Here is an 18,625-nt window from a genome sequence, read left to right on the forward strand (position 1 = left end):
GATAAATATTTATTAAGTGAATGAACATGGTTTGAAGGGTTCAGTGCTTTTTTCAAAGTCTTATTTTTGAGGTCATGATAAAATCTTGTTGGATAAGATTAATTTGCAAGGCTCTGGTCTGAGGATCATTGTGTACCCATCAGGAGGATTTGGATATGAGCTCCTTGGGTGGGGTCCCAAGTTGCAGAGTTGAAACTCAAAAGGCTCAAAGGATGAAAAGTCTTAGATTCAGAGAGCAATTTGGGGGCAGGGTCCAAGAACACACCTCAGTTATGTTCAGTGGTCTTTAGTAACGAATACCAAAAATACCTCCTTGTTCCTTGAATAGTATACTCTTACTCCTTCAAGAATGCAGCATTTACCTCTTCTGAACCTATTCCTCTGCACCCTTCCCCACTCCCACCCCATTAGGCAGAGTTAGTTGTTTCTTCCTCTAGGTACTTACTACCTTGCTCTCATCTCCACTGAAATATTTTGTACAACGTAAGATAATTACCTGTTTTCCCATCATCCTTGCCCAGGACACACTGAGTGAGTGTCTCTGGGGAAAGTAGCATATTTTAGTTATCTTTGTCTCAGGTTCTATGCAGTCGTTGGCATGTAATAGTAGATGTGGAATAGTGCATATTATAGGACTAATGCATATCTCAGGGCTGTCTGGATGAAATAGTGTGATTTTAAATATAGGATTGACTCTGAAGTCAGTCTCTGATTGGCCTGGCACAGAGCCAACTTGTGTGGGAACCCATTTTAAAAAGAGAAGCTTAAGAAACATTCCTCTGGAGACTTCCAGTTAAGATAGGGGTGTGGTTAAGCACAGCTTGCCTCCTTGCACAACCACAGCAAAAATTACAACTAGACTACAAAAAAAAAATTATCACCCAGAAACATCAGAAAATAGAGCTGTATGAAAATCTAACAACCAAGGAATTAAAGAAGTCACATTCATCCAGATGGGTAGGAGTGGGGGAGATGGGGAGATGAGTAGAGAGGTGCAGAGATACGGAGATGCAGAATGGGTGGTCCCATACCTATGTATGATGGATAAAAATTGGAAGGGATACCTTGGGAGTGAAGGAATCCCAGCCCCATACCAGACTACCCAGCCCAGGGCTCCAGTGCCAAGAAGATAAGTCCCCATAACTTCTCACTGCAAAAACCAATGGGGGTTGGGGTGGTGGAAGAAACTGTGGGATCCTCAGAAGTCTCCTTTTAAAGAGCCCACAACAGACTTAGGACTTACACAGGCTCATTCCCTCTGGACTTCAGCAATGGGGCAGCAGCTAGAAGGGCACCAGCAACATACCTGGAGAAACTGAAGTGCCTGACATCAGGATGAGTGCTGGGGACAGCTTCTTCCCCGAAAAAACTCCATACACATCCAGTGATGTCCCCTTTCTGAGCCCTCCCCAACACAGAGCCACAGAATGGCAACACCATTTGGAAACTCCATCAACCTGGTTTACATGATTTGCCCCACCCTGACAATTACCTAAGGCTCTGCGCCATCCACTTAAAGGTGCACTTTTCTACAACAGGCCATGCTACTAAGAAAAGGAGTCAAAGCAGCTCTATCAAATACATAGAAACACACAGAGAGTGGCTGCCAAATTGAGGAGGCAAAGAATTATTGCCCAGATGAAAGAACAGAACAAAACTGCAGAAAAAGAACTAAACAAAATGGAGATATCTGTCAGATGTAGAGTTCAAAACACTGGTTATTAGGATGCTTAAGGAACTCATCGGGTACTTCAACAGCATAAAAGAGACCCAGGCAGAAAAGAGGGCTACACTAATGAGATAAAGAAAAATCTACAGGGAACCTACAGTGGAGTAGATGAAGCCAAGAATCAAGTCAATGATTTGGAACATAAGGAAGAAAAAAACATTTGATCAGAACAGCAAGAAGAAAAAAGAATCAAAAAAACAAGGATAGGCCAAGGAGCCTCTGGAACAACTTCACATGCACCAACATTTGAATCATGGGGTGCCAGAAAGAGAATAGAAAGAGCAAGAAATTGAAAACTTATTTGAAGAAATAATGAAAAAAAACTTCCCTGATTTGGTGAAGGAAATAGACATACAAGTCCAGGAAGTACAGAGAGTCACAAACAAGAAGGATGCAAAGAGGGCCACACCAAAATACATCATAATTAATCTGTCAAAGGTTAAAGATAAGGAGAGAATTTAAAAGTAGCAAAAGAAATGTAGATAGTTACTTACAAAGGAGCTCCCATATGACTGTCAGCTGATTGCTTGAAAGAAATTTGGCAGGCAAGAAGGGACTGGCAATAAGTATTCCAAGTGTAGAAAAGAGGACCTACAACGTAGATTACTCTATCCAGCAAAGCTATCATTTAGAATGGAAGGGCAGACAAAGTGCTTTGCAGACAAGGTAAAGCTAAAGGAGTTCATTATCACCGAGCCATTATTATATGAAATGTTAAAGGGACTTATCTAAGAAAAAGAAGATTAAAGCCATGAACATTAAAATGACAATAAAGTCACAACTATCAATAATTGAATCCAAAATACAAACTAAGCAAACAAGCAGAACAGAAACAGAATCATAGATATGGAGATCATTTGAAGGGTTATCAGGTGGGAGGGTGAAGGGGGAGAATGGGGGAAAAGGTACAGGAATTAAGACAAGTTGGCAGGTACAGAATAGACGTAGGTTCTAAGTTGGTAGGTTAAGAACAGTATAGGAAATGTAGTAGTCAAAGAACTTACATGCATGACCCATGGACATGAACTGAGGGGAGGGATTGCTGGAGGCAATGTAGGGCACCAGATGGAGGAGGGCAAAGGGGAAAAATTGACTCAACTATAATAGCATAATCAATAAGATATATTTTTTAAAAAGGAAACATTCTAGCCCTGGCTGGTGTAGCTCAGTGGATTGAGGACGGGCTGCGAACCAAAGTGTCGCAGGTTCAATTCCCAGTCAGGGTACATGGCTGGGTTGCAGGCCATGGCCCCCAGCAACCACACATTGATGTTTCTTTTTCTCTCTCTATCTCCTTCCCTTCCCTCTCTAAAAATAAATAAATAAAATCTTTAAAAAAAAAAAAAGGAAACATTCTTCTAGATGTCATTAGACTTCTCCCACCATGCTGTGTTTAGCCCCCCACAGCATGATAACTCTGGGACGATGACAAGAAGACCATAGGAGCTGGGAGAAAAGGGAGTCATACTAGGACTAGTCCAGAAGGTGGACACCAAGCAAGAGAGACAGACAGACACAGCAGAGCTGTGTAGTGCTGGTTCCAGTGAAAGCATGGAGATAAGGAACTGAGATCTGGGCTTAAAAGATCAGATCTAGCTAGATTTTATATTCCAGAAATTCAGGGGCATAACACATCTGAGCATAAATTGCTTAATCAGAATGACCTGGGTTTAAAATGCAGTTCTGCCTTTTATCTGCTGGATGACTTTGGCCAGTTCACCATAATTTTTGAGCTGTAGTTTCTTTATTTGTTAATGAGAATAAAAATAATGAAGATTAAAGGAGAACACATATATATTAATAAGTCCTTCCTTAAAGGGGATCTGGGAGGCATGACTCTGGGCTAACCCAACGAAGATGCATATGGAGATCCTATTGTATACTTAGTGGTAGTATGCGCACACAGTTTGTACATTAGGTTTTTGTTTTTACTGTTAGTCACTTAGCAGTGTGTGTTAGAGATTGTTCCTTATCAGCACAAATAAATCAAATTAGACAGTTTTAAAGATTTTGTGGAAATCTATGATTATTCTCTTACCTGGTTATATTTGCCGCCTGTTACTTTCTCTATACAATTCACAGAAAACTTCAAGGAATAATTGCCTGTTGAGGGAAAAGAAAAAATGAAAACCCTGTGAGAATGTATTTTGTCCCTATACCACCAGTGGCTCTAGCAGAAGAGAGTTTCTCTGAGATAGGTAGTGGGGACTGGATAGAGTCCAGCGGCCAAATGGATAGAAATGGGGACTAAACTAAGGGTCAGCCCAATATAAAAATATATACATATATATAGCTCTGGTTCTTTAAACCAATAAGACACCTGCTACCCCAAAGTAGTCCCAGTCTTGCAATGGAGAATTGGTCTCCTCACGTGTGATCTGTATCTGGAGGAGTTTTGAAATATGTTTGTGTTACTTTCTCTTTTAGGTGGCATTTTGCTGAGTACCAGTCGGCACTACAAGACAAAGCCCACCCATGGCATTGGGAGATACAAGCACCTAATTAAAGAACAAGAGGTAAAGGGGACAGGGATCCTTTAGAAAAGGAGAGTGTGCAGCTTTTACGACACCCAAAGTCAGATTTGCATAGGCTGGCTGGTATTGGAGCTAGAAAGAATAGGGGGTCATCCCTCAGTCCTCTTTGTTTATTTAATTTAGATATTATCCATAATAGAGATGCTTCTGCCAGTTCCCAATCTTACCCCTAGGCCAGGTTATCACAGTAAAAAGCAAATGATTTGTTTTTATTATTTGTGATACTTTAAAATATGTTGCTAGTACTTGATGCAGTGTGGACCTCACAATAGAAATGATACATTCAGTTCAGCTGAGTGAATGACGAGTAGTAGAGGTGGACTGACTTTTTTAGCCAACTAGCTGAGCTTTATAGTAGTTGCAGATTTAAAATATGTATGTGTTCCTAGAATCCATTATCACAGATTATTGGGAGTTAGTTCTAAGCATTATAAGATTATTTAGCCCACTAAAAATGCAACTGCTTTTTGACCCAGCATTTCCACTGCTGGGATTATACCCTAAGAGCCCTGAAACACCAATACAAAAGAACCTATGCACCCCAATGTTCATAGCAGCACAATGTACAATAGCCAAGTGCTGGAATCAACCTAAGTGCCCATCAGTAAATGAGTGGATCAAAAACTATGGTACATTTATACAATGGAATTCTTTTTTTTTTAAATATATTTTATTGATTATGCTATTACATTTGTCCCATTTTCCCCCTTCCCTCCCCTCCACCCTGTACCCCCTCTCCCACCCACGTCCCCCCTCTTTAGTTCACGTCCATGTGTCATTCTTGTGAGTTCTTTAGCTTCTACCTTTCCTGTACTATTCTTGCCCTCCCCCTATCTATTTTCAACCTACATTCTATGCTACTTATTCTCTATACCTTTCCCCCCTCTCCTCCTCCCACCCCCCCTGCTGCTAGCCCTCCATGTGCCCTCCATTTCTGTGGTTCTGTTCCTGTTCTAGTTGTTTACTTAGTTTCTTTTGGTTTTGCTTTAGGTGTGGTTGTTCATAATTGTGAGTTTGCTGTCCTTTTACTATACATGTCTTTTTCTTTATCTTCTTTTCTTAGATAAGTCCCTTTAGCATTTCATAAAATAAGGGCTTGGTGATGATGAACTCCCTTTAACTTGACCTTATCTGAAAAGCACTTTATCTTCCCTTCCATTCTAAATGACAGCTTTGCTGGATAGAGCAATATGGGATGTAGGTCCTTGTCTTTCATGACGTGGAATATTTCTTTCCAGCCCCTTCTTGCCTGTAAGGTCTCTTTGGAGAAATCAGCTGACAGTCTGATGGGAACTCCTTTGTAGATGACTGTCCCCTTATCTCTTGCTGCTTCTAGGATTCTCTCCTTCGTTTTTACCTTGGCTAATGTAATTATGATGTGCCTTGGTGTGTTTCTTCTTGGGTCAAACTTCTTTGGGACTCTCTGAGCTTCTTGGATTTCTTGGAAGACTGTTCCCTTTGCCAGAATGGGGAAGTTCTCCTTTATTATTTGTTCAAATAACTTTTCCACTTGTTGCTCCTCCCCTTCTGGTACCCCTATAATTCAGATGTTGGAACGTTTAAAGGTGTCCTGGATGCTCCCAAGGCTCTCCTCAATTTTTTGAATTCTTATTTCATCATGCTTTCCTGCTTGGTTGATTCTATCTTCCTTCTGGTCCACTGTATTGTTTTGAGACTCAGATTCCTTCCTTTCTCTATTGGCTCTCCTCCGCGTATCTTCCTGCATCTCTTTTATGGTAACCTGCATCCTTTCATCTAAATTGCGTCCAAAACCAACCAATTCCGTGAGCTTTCTGATCACCAGCGTTTTGAACTGTGCATCTGATAGATTGGCTATTTCTTGGTTGCTCAAAAGGATGAGTCCTGGGGGACTGATCTGCTCTGTTGTACACATGTCTTATGTCTTTCCCTGTCTCTCCTTTTTTTTTTTTTTTCCGGTCTGGTTGCCCTTGTTACGGTGGGGGGCGGAGCCTTAGGTGTTCACCAGGGCTGGGCGCCCCAGTCGCTAGATTGTGACTGTTATATGTGGGGGTGGGAACGGGGACGGGAGGGAATCAATGGCGGCAGTTCAGTTCTCCTGGGCCCAGACCCTTCCCCGGGCTCCTGGGCTGCGAGCTCTGCCCTGGTCCACAATCGCTGCCCCACTGGGTCCGGCAGCCACAGCTTGCGTACTCAGGGATCACCGCTGCATTCTTGCGCCCCGGATGGCTGTCACGCCGATTCTGCGCCAAACTTTCTCCAACCTCCGCGCGCCTCCGACCCGCGCCAGCCCCACACCCACTCGGCTCGTTGTCTCCTACCAGTCTGGATGAACGGGTCTACTTCAACTTCTTGGCTGTCCGACTTCCATTCAGATAAATCCTCTGTCAGTTCTGTGTGTTATGCTGACCGTCCTTTATTGTTGTTCTAATCTTGGTTGTGCGAGGAGGTACAGTGCGTCCACCTATTCCTCTATCTTGCCAGAAGTCCGCCTATACAATGGAATTCTATGCAGCAGAAAGAAAGAAGGAGCTCCTGCCCTTTGCAACAGCGTGGATGGAACTGGAGAGCATTATTGCTAAGTAAAATAAGCCAGGCAGTGAGGAACAAATACCATATGATCTCACTTTTAACTGGAACATAATCAACAAAAGAAAAAAGCAAACAAAATATAACCAGAGACATTGAAATTAAGAACAATCTAACAATAGCCAGAGGGGCAGCGGGGTGGGGTCGACAGTGGGGAGAAAGGTTTTCAGGAACTACTATAAAGGACACCTGAACAAAACCAAGGGGGAGGGTGGAAGCAAGGGAGGGAGGTGGGTTTGGCTGGGGTGGGGGGCATTAGTGGGGGGAAAATGCAGACAACTGTAATTGAACAACAATAACATGATTAGAAAAAAAAAAGATTAGCCCATTTCTCTGGCCCCAGCTGCAGGATTGCTTAGATTTCTGTGCATGTGCTGAGGGTTTTCTGGTGGGGCAAACACAACACTGGGCAGAGTGTCTGAAGGTCTGGCTTTGAGTCCTGACTCTGTCACTTCCTGTGAACAGTACAGTTAAGATGATTTTGCTGTTCTACCTGAGGATTCCTCAACATCACTTTTGGTTCCTGGGCTTATTTTAATGCTCCCATGTAACCATGCTCATCTCCCACTGCCTCTGTCTCCTTGGCAGAAGTTCAATACCACTGTACTTGGGCCTCAGAAGCCACTAAACTTGCTATATTCTCCTGAGCATCACCCTTATGTCAAGGCATTTCACTATAGGAGCATTGCTATGTCTGAGGCCTGTATCAGGCAGCCTCCCAGCAGGAAACAGCTCAGTTAAAATGGTTTGTTTGTGGTGGGAAGACTATACAATTGGGAACCAGGAAACTTGTGTTCTAGGCTTGCTTCTGCAACTCATTAGCTTTGTGACTTTGGATAAGCTAACTTTTCCCCTCTGGGCATGGTAGGTCCTGAAATTCTATGGAAAATGTTTTCTATGTGTGAATTTTTCTGAGAAGAGAATCCCTAGCTTTTTTCAGGCTCTTCAAAAAGGTTGAGAAACCCTGGATTAGAGTATCTTTAAGAGTCTTTCTGCTTTGATATCATGTATCTCCACGATGCCATGAAATATTAATTGAACATCTACTATGTGCTAGGCACTGTTGGGGATGACTTGCTTATTCAGACTGGGTTGCAATAAAATTTTATAGGCTGGATGAACAACAGCTGGTTTATGCTTGGAGGGAGCTGGTAAATAATTTGAGATAAGACACAGATGATTATGCTGCAAGCAGAAAGTGACAAGTGCTAACAGAAAGAAAGTGCCATTAAAATTCAGAAGGAGAATTAAAATAAAAAAAATGTGAAGAAAAAAATGTACTTGAACAATGATTAAAATTTTAAAAAATGAAGAAAAAAAAAGGAGCTGGAAAGCATTATAAGTGAAATAAGCCAGGCAGTGAAAGACAAATACCACATGATCTCACCTTTAACAGGAACCTAAACAACAAAACAAAGAAACAAGCAAAATATAACCAAAGACACTGAAATAGAGGACAGGCTGACAGTGACCAGAGGGGAGGGAAGAGGGGATTTCAGGGGATAATGGGAAGGGTTCACAGGAACAAATTTAAAAGACACATGGACAAAAACTAGGGGGAGGGTGGTAATGGGAGGGAAGTGGGGAGGGTTGGGTAGGTGGGCTGGAATGGGAGTAAAAGGGAGAAAACTGTACTTGAACAAAGATTAAAATAAAAAAAATTGAAGAAAAAAATTCAGAAGGAGTGATTTACACCCTTTCTGAATTGTGACACCGTAGAGTAGTTGTTGGAGTCGTTTTATTTTAGGACGTCCCTCTTCTAAAAGTCCCACATAAATTAGCGGGAAATGAAATTGGTTTTGTTGGGGTGTGTGGTTTTTAATTTTCTTAATGTTTTGGGATCCTCCATCTTAAGATAATTTTTTGCATATACCATGCTCCAACACACTCCTTAGCTTGGTATAAAAGGAAGTTTAATGCCACCCGTCTGTCCCCATCTTTCTCTCTAGCCTCTGCTCCTGTCTCACGGATTCCGTGCTTCAACTGCAGTGGGCCTCTTGCTTTTCCTCCAGATCACCATACTGTTCCAAGGCCTCTCATATGCTGCTCTCTCTGCTTGGAAGACCTTCTCCCCCTTTTCACTTGTTAATACATCCTCATCCTTTAACTCTCAGTGAGAGGCAGGGTGAGGACAGAGGAAATAGCTCTGCCCTTCTGAGGAACCTTCCTGAATTCCCTGCACTGGGTCACTTGTCCTACCATGACTTCCGCAGTTCCCGTGTTTCCTCTGTCCTGGGACCTAGTGGTCTGTTTTAACCATCTGTGTTAATGGCCATCTCCCCTTCTAGATGGTGAGCTCTCCAGGGTGGAAGCCATGTCTCAGTTTTTCTGTATCCTTGGCGTCCAATGCAGGGCCTGGCATCAAATAGAGCACAGTAAATATTGATTGAGCTGAACTGAAATGTGGTTACTGAAGCTGCCCTGAGGTTTTATAAATCAGAACTGCAAACAGCCCACTAGCTGCAAACAGCTGGCTCTAGATGACCTTGGTGGCTTGAGGGGAGCAATGCTCTCTTTGTCGGTGTTACCACCTTTTCTCTGATGTCATTCATTGTTCTGGGGTTGCAAGCACAGTAGCTGGATAAAGGTGGAAGCTGCTGCAGGCTCCTCGCCTCCTGGACGGGACAACACAAGGAAAGCTCTTAGCTGCCAACTTGCAGAGTCTCTGTCCAGAGTTCCTGTCTCCTTACCCCGCTGGGGAACTGGGCTGGAGAAGCTAGAAGGCATCTTGTGATTCCCTTTCTCTCCTGAAATCTAAAGCCTAGAAAAAACACTCAATAGCCAGATTCCCATTTTTGCCTCTGTGGGTCTCAAGGTGGGCCCTCTATTCTTTAGAGCCCCAAATCCCTGAGATGAGAATTAATTTTCACACATCTAAGTTCCCAGCCCTTATCCCATTTCTGCTGGTCCCATTTCTCTTCATTCCTCCTTCCAAAGGTTCCACATGCAGTCTTCAGACTCCTGCACCTTGAGAAGGAAAGTGAGCACCAACTTCACCTCAGCTTTCCCTGGCAGTACTGGTTTTACCCCTTTCTTTCTGCAGTGGCCTGGTTGGTTCCCATTCCTCCATCCTGTGCCCATGTCTTTGTTACTTCTCTGAGGAGTGAGTGATGGGAGAGATGAAAATGAAGTTTCCTCTTGGGTGGCAACGTGAGGATGACAGCAAACCATGGGATTCCAGGTCTCTCAGAGCGTGGACCCAACCTCCTCCTCAGTGACTTCTCTTTTTGCACCCTGCACTTCAGACTCAGGCCTCATGCACCCATGCTGTCCTGTGCCTCTGTGCCTTTGCACGTGCTCCTTCCACTTTATGGAGTGATACCTTTCTTCTTCTCTCATCTCTAAGTCCCAGGTTGACTGGTGGCAATGAGAGATCACATTGCGGAGCACACCTGCACACCTAGTACTGCGTCTCAGTGTGTAGATCTCATTATCCTCTCAAAGGCTCTGCATTATTCTGTTAAAGTTAAAAGGCCACAGAGTGTTTGGCATGATTTTTATTAGACAGAAATGAAAACAATGTAGTCCTTCACATTTGTATCATGCTGGGTCATTTCTCCTAAGACTACTTCCTTACATGTCCTCGGTTGTTGTCCTGCCTTCAGCCTTGGGGTAATAGCAGCCGAAGAATCAGAGAATTGCGAAGAGGAAGATGTAAGAAGTTGAAACAGAGGCCACATATGTTGCTGTCAATTTGTAGTTGTTATATTTTCTGTCTTCTAGGCCCTGGGGCAAGAGAGTAAGGTGTACCTTTTGTAACATTGGTAATTTACTTCCTTTTTATAGAATGGCTCCCAAGACTCCAGATACCTTTACTCTCAGAAACTTAATGCTGCTTTGACTGTTGATATCCACCATTTCCGACACCTATTTATTTTATTGTAGCACCCTTAGCTCCGTGTGGAGACTGTGGCCTCCTTCCTGGAAACATCAGCAGCCCAGAATCACTTTATGGTGGCAGTCCTAGCTTCCTGGGAATAGAAAGATTGGCTTTGCCAGCCCAGGGACTGCCGGGCTAGACCTGGATTATAGGACTGGCTTAGGAAGCATTGTTTTAAACCAGCATCCATGTTTTCCGTCAGGTGTACCTCTTGTAACCCATTGAAAAGAAAAACCGTCATTGAGCATCTATTACTTGCCAAGCACTGTGCTGAACACGGATGGTTCTCAGGTGATGGGACACAGTCTCTTTCTACAAAAGGTGTACAGTGGGCTAGAGAAGATAGTGCTCAGTTTGGAAACTTCAGTGAGCAGAGACTATGGCTGTTTTATTTACTGCCCTATCCGTAATGCTAACCCTGGTCCGTCGCATCACTGGTGGTCAGTAAATATTTGTTGAATGAATGAATATACGTGGTAAGTGACAGAAGTGCATTGGGGGCTGCTGTGACTTAGCCTGAGGAATCAGGAAATGGCCTTCTAGAAGAGCTTAAGCTAAGTCTTAAAAACTGAGCAAGAATTTACTCACATTAAGGATGTGGGGTAAAGAGTCAAACACTTTGGAGGGAGGGGGAAACATTCTGGGCAAAGGTGGGAAGACACTGATCCTGGAGATGCAGTTAGGAAACTTTTAACAGTTTGTTAATCCTGGTGTTTCCAGTGGACCCTAGGGGATGAGGGGACATGAAACCTGAGAAGCAGGCAGATATGGATCAATCTTTTTAAAGATACCATTTACTGAGTAACTCCTACAGACCCTCGTGTGTCTCCGCTCACTGCCCTTTCAGCTGTACCCATCTGTGGCGGTGGTTCTCCGGTTCCCCTCAGGGACATGATTGGGGTGGCACAACAAGGTAGTTTGTGTTGGACTTGCCACGGGAAGTGGGCTGCTCTCCATGACTGAACTGAGAGGATCTGTTCTTTCATGCATGTCTTTTCTCTCTCCCTCTCTGAATTGTAAACTCTTTGAGGTCTGGGACTATGTTCTCTATTTCTTTGGTGTCTTAGAATGGTTGAATCAGCACTTTGCACACAGGAGGTGCTTAATAAGTGCTTCATTCTGTAAAGCATACCAATAGGATACCAGGAGCATGCTTTACTTCTAATTTATAGTGTGATCATAATGTCCTATCTGTGTACATTAGTCAACTTTTTAAAAGACGCCGTTTATTAACTACTATATACTAGATGATATAACTACTATTGACATATGTCAGGCTTTAAAAAACATTTCACTTACAAATGGTATATTTTGACCTGGGTGATGTGGCTTAGTGGACTGAACACCGGCCTGCGAACTGAAAGGTCGCTAGTTTGATTCCCAGTCAGGGCACATGCCTGGGTTGCAGGCCAGGTCCCCAGTTGGGGGCATGTGAAAGGCAACCAATTGATGTATCTCTCACACATTGATGTTTCTCTCCCTCTCTTTCTCCCTCCTGTCCCCTCTCTCTAAAAATAAAGTAAAATCTTTTAAAAAAACAAATGGTATGTTTTATTTAACCCTCAGATATCCTATGGTCATGAAAGACCTCATTTGAGGAATATAAAACTCTGAGAGATTAAATGAGTTGCCCAAATGGCTAGTAATTTCCAGAGCCAGTATTTGAACTGAGGATGGTCAAATTCCATCTCGCATCCATGCTATTTTCATTTCCTATAAATTGACTATTTCAAGCTTTACAAGAACCTTAGGTGTTAAAGATGAACAAACTGACACCCAGAGAGAACACTCGGTGTCATGTAGTGACTCAGCAGACAGGACTCGGGTCCAGATTTGTTTGGGCTTCCGTCTAAGTCTCATGTTCTTTGTGTGGCACCAGGCTTTGCCTGTGCCACCCCTGTCAGGGCCGGTCTGCTATCCGGTGTGTGTCCCGTGAGTACGCCACCTGGAGTTAGAAACAATCGCTTGACTTCTATGTACCTTACAGCTCATTGTGGGCTGTTTGGAGTACCCTCACCAAATTACTCAAGATCCCAAGTGTAAATCTTAGAGTTTCCATCGCCAGAATTTCTGGAAGCTAATACATACTTTAAATATATCAGTGTTCTCATTTGAAGATTAGGATGATACAATTCCTTCCCAACTTCCCCACCCTGTTGAATGCCATCTATAGTGATACTATTAGCAGAAGCTAGAGGAGAGAGCCCGGGCTGCTAGACAAAAAGTAGGTAGCGTTTGCCATTTCCTCCCTAACTGTTGTAACCTGAAACAAGTCATTTCCCCTTTCTGGGCCTCAACTTCTCCCTTGTGTAAAATGAGGGAGGGTAGGAAGAAGAGACCAAATTATCTCTAAGATCCCTTCCAGCTACAGCAGCCTGTGATTCTAGTTGGACTCCTTTCTTTATCTGCTCTTTTACAGCGAAGTTTCCCAGTAACCTTGGGCAAGCAGTGTGCCTTCACGGCATCTCAGTTTTCTGTCTGTAAAACAGGGTAATAATGTGGCCATTTCTGTACAAGAATGGTTTAGTAATTTATTCCACCATCCATTTTGGGGATCATAGTGCATTCCTATAGGGATCTCAGAATGGCCACCCTGGGCCACCCCACGGTGAATCCAGGTCACTCACAGGAGTGCCAGAGTTTGACGGTGGACAGCAGTTCATCTGGCCTGCTACCTTTCTCCCACCCTCCCTCTTCTTCCTGCCTGGCTCTCCTTCCTGTGCAGTCATGGTGGACCCCCAAACACAGCTCGAGTCAGGTACATCCCTGCACAGGTATCTTTAGTAAATCTCCATGGCAGTCACAAATGCCTAAACTCAGGCAGTCATAATGGAAATGCAGGGAAGGATGTGAGAAAGATTATGCAGATGAAATTATAGGAACTAGGGACTGAGCTTCTGTGCAGTCATCAAGCTCTGCTGGTTATTCTGTGCGCTGGCTCAGAACTGAAATATAATATCACAATGGGCTCCTGATGGTGGGTGTGGATCACTCCGGGCATATCTAGGCCAAGGAGGAAAAGCAAGCAAGATGCCAAGAGGGATACTGGAATCAGCTTTCTTTTTTTGTTCCCCAAAGTGATACCTTTGAAAAGCCCTGGCATTTTCTCTGGTTAAGAAAAGGCTTCTGAGAAGCTCCTCCCCTCCCTGCTGGAAAATTTCAGCCTCTCCCCATTGCATTCTGACGTTAGCATTCTCCACAGCTGACTGCAGTGCTGACCGTCAGGATGGAAAGCCTGATTGGTGCTCTTGGCCTTGGGGGTGGGGGGCTCTGAGGAAGAGAGAGCCAAGCCCCTGACCCAGGACAGTTGATCTCTGGAGGATGGTGTCTCACTCACTGCAAACTCTAGGATCCTGGGGTGGACACTGCTGTTTAGAACTTCAGGAATACAGAGGCTGCAGTAGGAAAATCCCTGCATGGGGGTGGGGGCGAGGGGGTGGTCAGGAAGTCTGGGTTTTAGTTCTTAGCCTCTGTGCTGTCTGGCTGTGTGACTTTGGGGGACTTAATCTCTCTGGACTTCATATTCTTATCCTGCAAAGATGAAGAACTAAGACTAAACCATCTCTAAATGCTGTCCTGTTCTAAAATTCTAAAACAGTGATTCATTGTATGTTTTTTTTTTCTGCCAGGCCCTGCGCTAGATATGAGGAATATAAAAATAAAAATAGTACTAAAATTTGATCTTTATCGAGTGCTTAAATGTGTGCTACAGATTATATTAACTACTTTGCATACAGTGTGTTCTTCAGAACACCCTCGTGAGATCAGGCCTGTCATCAGTACTACTGGCCTTGTGAAGGACTGTTTCTTAGTCCTCCCCTGGCTTCCCCACACTGGGTCCCGGCTCTTAGGCTGCCCTGGGGAGCAGTGATGTGAGAGAGCTGTTCTACCAACTACCTAGACTTATCATAAGTCTCCAATAATTAGGACTGTGTGGTTTTGGCTCAAGGACAGACAATAGAACAGAATAAGAAGTGCAGGGACAGACCTGGGTGTCTGTGGAGACTTAGGTGGTCAATGTGACACTGTAGCGGTGCTGGATCAACTGGGCTGGTGATCGTGTGGGGAAAAATGGCTCCTGACTCCTATTTCACACACCATACACGAAATTACTTAGAAATAGACTATACTGCCCTGGCTGGTGTGGCTCAGTGGCTTGAGTGCTGGCTTGCAAACTGAAAGATCACTGGTTCAGTTTCCAGTCAGGGAACATGCCTGGGTTGTGGGCCCATGTGCCCTGTTGGGGGCATGTGAGAGCCCACCAATAGTTGTGTCTCTCATCTGATGTTCTCTGCCTCTCTTTCTTCCTCCCTTCCCCTTTCTCTAAAAATAAATAAATAAAATCTTTTTAAAAAATGAGCTATAGATCTGTCCCCTACACCAAAAGGTTGCAGGTTCAATTCTGGGTCACAGCACATACCTAGGTTGTGGTTTCCATCCCTGGTCAGGGTGTGTACAGAATTTTAAAAAGTCACTATAACCATAAAAGAGTGAGTAAATTGAATTACATTAAAAGAACTGCTCATCAAAATACATCATTAAAAAGTAAAAAGGGAAGCTACTGAGAGAGAAGATATTTACAGACTTTTTGGATATACAAGCAAATAAATATGTATGTAATACACACATACACCCCTACCCTATTTTAATATATGTGACAGTATTGTGAACACATTATTCTACAGTTTGCTTTTGTCATCTAATTTACTTCAAAGGCCTTTCCATATCAGCACATAAAGAAGTTCCTTATTCCTTCTTATAACTCCATAATGTACTATTGTATGGATGTTCCATGATTTATTTAACAAGTCCCCATCTTGATGGGCATTTAAGTTTGATTATTCCCAGTTGAGAAATTTCACTGATCCTGATCTGTGTTCCCAGGCCTCATTTTAACTTTTAACAGCAGCTTGCACAAGCTGATATGCAGTGAAGCAACAGTTTACATGAAAGGGAAAAGTAGAAAAAGTTTCCCCTCTCTCAATTCTTAAAAGGAAGACTGTGTAAATAATCACAGAATTTTAAAGCTAGGAGGAGTAAAAGAGAACTAATGCTGAGTTACCTTGCAACCAATTTCTCTAAGATTCTGATGAAAGCAAAGCTTCTCAAAAAATGTGCACATGTGTAAAATTTTGCACATAAATTTTGGGGTTGACAGACTCCTTGAAATTCCTCTATGGGTTCTAAATTAAGAATCTGTTACCTAGCATAAGCCCACCAATTTAAAAACTGGGAAACTAAGGGCCAGATATGGGAGGTGAGTCTCAAAACAAGTTAATTATAGAAGACAGTCACTTGTATTCATCTTAAAGTCATGCCAGGAATATTCATTTCCTTTCCTTGGCTGATGTCACAGCCTAGACTGGCAAGGGAAGCTGCCCATTCATTTCCAGGAGAACTTTATTTTCTAGGTACAGTAACCTGAGAGAAAAGTGGTAAACAAATTAATATGAAAGATTAATTTTTAAAAATAATTATATGGTATGATTAGAATTTCTTGTATAATAGTTTATCTTTCTCTCTTTGTTTTCTGTTCAGCCCAAGAAGAAAAGGGGAAAAGTGGAAGTGAGACCCATTAATCTGGGGACAGATTATGAGTACGGGGTTCTGAACATTCACCTGACGACGTATGACATGGCCCTGGCAGAGAGTTTCGCCCAGTATGTTCATAACCTCTGCAACCATCTCTCCATTAAAGTGGAGGAAAGGTATGAAGGATGCCTTTGCATGAAATATTCTTGGTGTGGGTAGCATACTGTGCTTCATTGTTAATTGAGGTTTTGAGATATAACTTACATGTAGTAAAATTCACCCTTTTTAGATATATAGTTTTGCTACAGTCAAAATATATAACCGTTCTATTTAACTCTAGAAGTTCCCTGATGCCCAGGTGTAGTGTAGTAAGTCTCCTCCCCATTTCCCCCCAAGTTCCTCACAACCACCAACTGATTTTCTGCTCCTGGTGTTTTAAGTTCTCCAGAACATCACATAAGTAGAACCATACAGTACATAACTCTTCATCTAGCCTCTTTCACTTAGCATAATGTGTTTAAGACTCATCCATGTTTTTATAAGTATTTTATTATTGTGCAGTATTCCATTAAATAATGGGCTTTATTTGGCTTATCCATTCACTCATCAGTGGATATACATTAGCATGTCTCCAATTTATTGGTAATAATGAACAAAACTGCCATAAGCATTCTCATGTAGGTTTTGTGGGTCATTTGTCTTTTCTCCTGGATAACTACCTAAGACTGCACTTTTGTGATTGTATAGTAAATGTATGTTTAACTTCATAAGAAACCACCAAACTATTTCCCAAATTGGCCGCACCATTTTGTATTCCCACCAGCATCATAAGAGTGTTCTGGTAACTCCTTATCCTGGTTGGCACTTGGTATTGTCAATATTTTTAAAGGTATTCTAATGCATACATAATGGTATCTCAATAGTGGCTTTAATTTTCACTTTCCTGATAAATAAATGATGTTGAGTATCTTTTTGTGTGCTTATTTACCTTCTGTATATCTTCTTTGATGGCATGTCTAAATCTCTTGTCTGTTTTATAAATTGGGTTGTTTGGTTTTTTATTGCTGAATTATGCAGGTTCTTACAATCTATTTTTGAATACCAGTTATTTTTCAGTACATGTTTTGCAAATATTTTCTCCCTATCCATGACTTATCTTGCCATCTTCTTTTTATTTTTTCAAAGATTTTATTTATTCATTTTTAGAGAGAGGGGAAGAAAAGGAGAAAGAGAGGGAGAGAAACATCAATGTGTGGTTGCTTCTTGCACGCCTCCTACTGGGGACCTGGCCTGAAACCCAGGCTTGTGCCCTGACTGGGAACCCAACCAGCAACCCTTTGCTTCACAGTCCGGCTCTCAAACCACTGAGACATGCCAGCCAGGCCCTCCATCTTATTGTTAAAAAAAATTTTTTTGGCCACACCCAAGGACATGCTTATTGATTTTACAGAGAGAGAGAAAGGGGGAGAGAGAGAAAGGGAGAAAGAGAGGGAAAGAAACATCAATGTGAGAGAGAAACATTGATCAGTTGCCTCTCGCACGTGGCCTGACCAGGACTGAATCAATAACCCAGGCATGTGCCCTCACCAGGAATCAACCCGCAATCTTTTGGTTAATGGGACAATGTTTCAACCCACCGAGTCACATCGGGCAAGACTCTTGTCATCTTCTTATCTGGGTCTTTTAGAGAGCCGAAGTTTAACTTGGATGAAGTTCCATTTATCAGTTTCAATTTTTTTCTTTTATTGTTCATGCTTTTGGTGTCACATCTAAGAAATCTTTGCTTAACCCAAGATCACAAAGATGTTTTCTTTCTTCTAGAAGTTCTATAGTTTAAGTTTTACGTATAGGTCTGTGATCCATTTTGAGTTTTTTTTATCCTCACTCGAGGACGTACATATTGATCTTAGAAATAGGGGAAGGGAAGGAGAAAGAGAGGGAGAGGAACATTGACGTGAGAGAGAAACATCAGTCAGGTGCCTCTCATAAGCCCCCAATCAGGGACCAAACCTGAAATGTGCCCTGACCAGGAATCAAACTGGTGACCTTTTGCTTTGCAGGATGACACCCAACCAACAAAGCCACACTGGTCAGAGTTCAAAGTTCTTTTTTAAAAATGTACCTAACCAGCCCTGGCTGGTGTGGCTCAGTGGATTGAGCGCTGGCCTGCAAATCAAAGGGTTGCTGGTTCGATTCCCAGTCAGGGCACATGCCTGGGTTGCAGGCCAGGTCCCCAGTAGGGGGTGTGTGAGAGGCAACCACATAGTAATGTTTCTCTCCCTCTCTTTCTCCCTCCCTTCCCCATGTCTAAAATAAATAAATAAAGTTTTTTAAAAAATGTACCTGACCAATTGCTCGAGTGCCATTTATTAAAAAGATTTT

At 42.7% G+C, this 18,625-nt stretch overlaps 2 protein-coding genes across 3 annotated transcripts in view; one reads left to right on the plus strand and one right to left on the minus strand.

The window, feature by feature from the left end:
* MRPL48 (mitochondrial ribosomal protein L48) overlaps window positions 1-18,625 on the plus strand; it is a 48,114-nt gene that overhangs the window by 19,059 nt on the left and 10,430 nt on the right. The window contains exons 4-5 of the mRNA XM_045817762.1: window positions 4,157-4,245; window positions 16,250-16,419. Of these exons, the coding sequence (XP_045673718.1) occupies window positions 4,157-4,245; window positions 16,250-16,419 (259 nt within the window). The remainder of the gene's footprint in view (window positions 1-4,156; window positions 4,246-16,249; window positions 16,420-18,625) is intronic.
* Window positions 1-18,625, minus strand: part of LOC123805282 (cytochrome c oxidase assembly factor 4 homolog, mitochondrial) — a 46,705-nt gene that overhangs the window by 5,037 nt on the left and 23,043 nt on the right. Inside the window, exon 3 of one of the 2 annotated variants that reach the window (XR_006783299.1) lies at window positions 3,768-3,832. The gene's annotated coding sequence lies outside the window, so the exon portion shown is untranslated. Of the gene's footprint in view, window positions 1-3,767; window positions 3,833-10,503; window positions 10,558-18,625 lie in introns of those variants that run through there. The other variant, XR_006783300.1, reaches the window with a different exon arrangement.

Source organism: Phyllostomus hastatus, unplaced genomic scaffold, assembly GCF_019186645.2.
Source record: "Phyllostomus hastatus isolate PE091 unplaced genomic scaffold, TTU_PhHast_1.1 phas_scaffold_317, whole genome shotgun sequence".
Taxonomy (NCBI): Eukaryota; Metazoa; Chordata; class Mammalia; order Chiroptera; family Phyllostomidae; genus Phyllostomus; species Phyllostomus hastatus.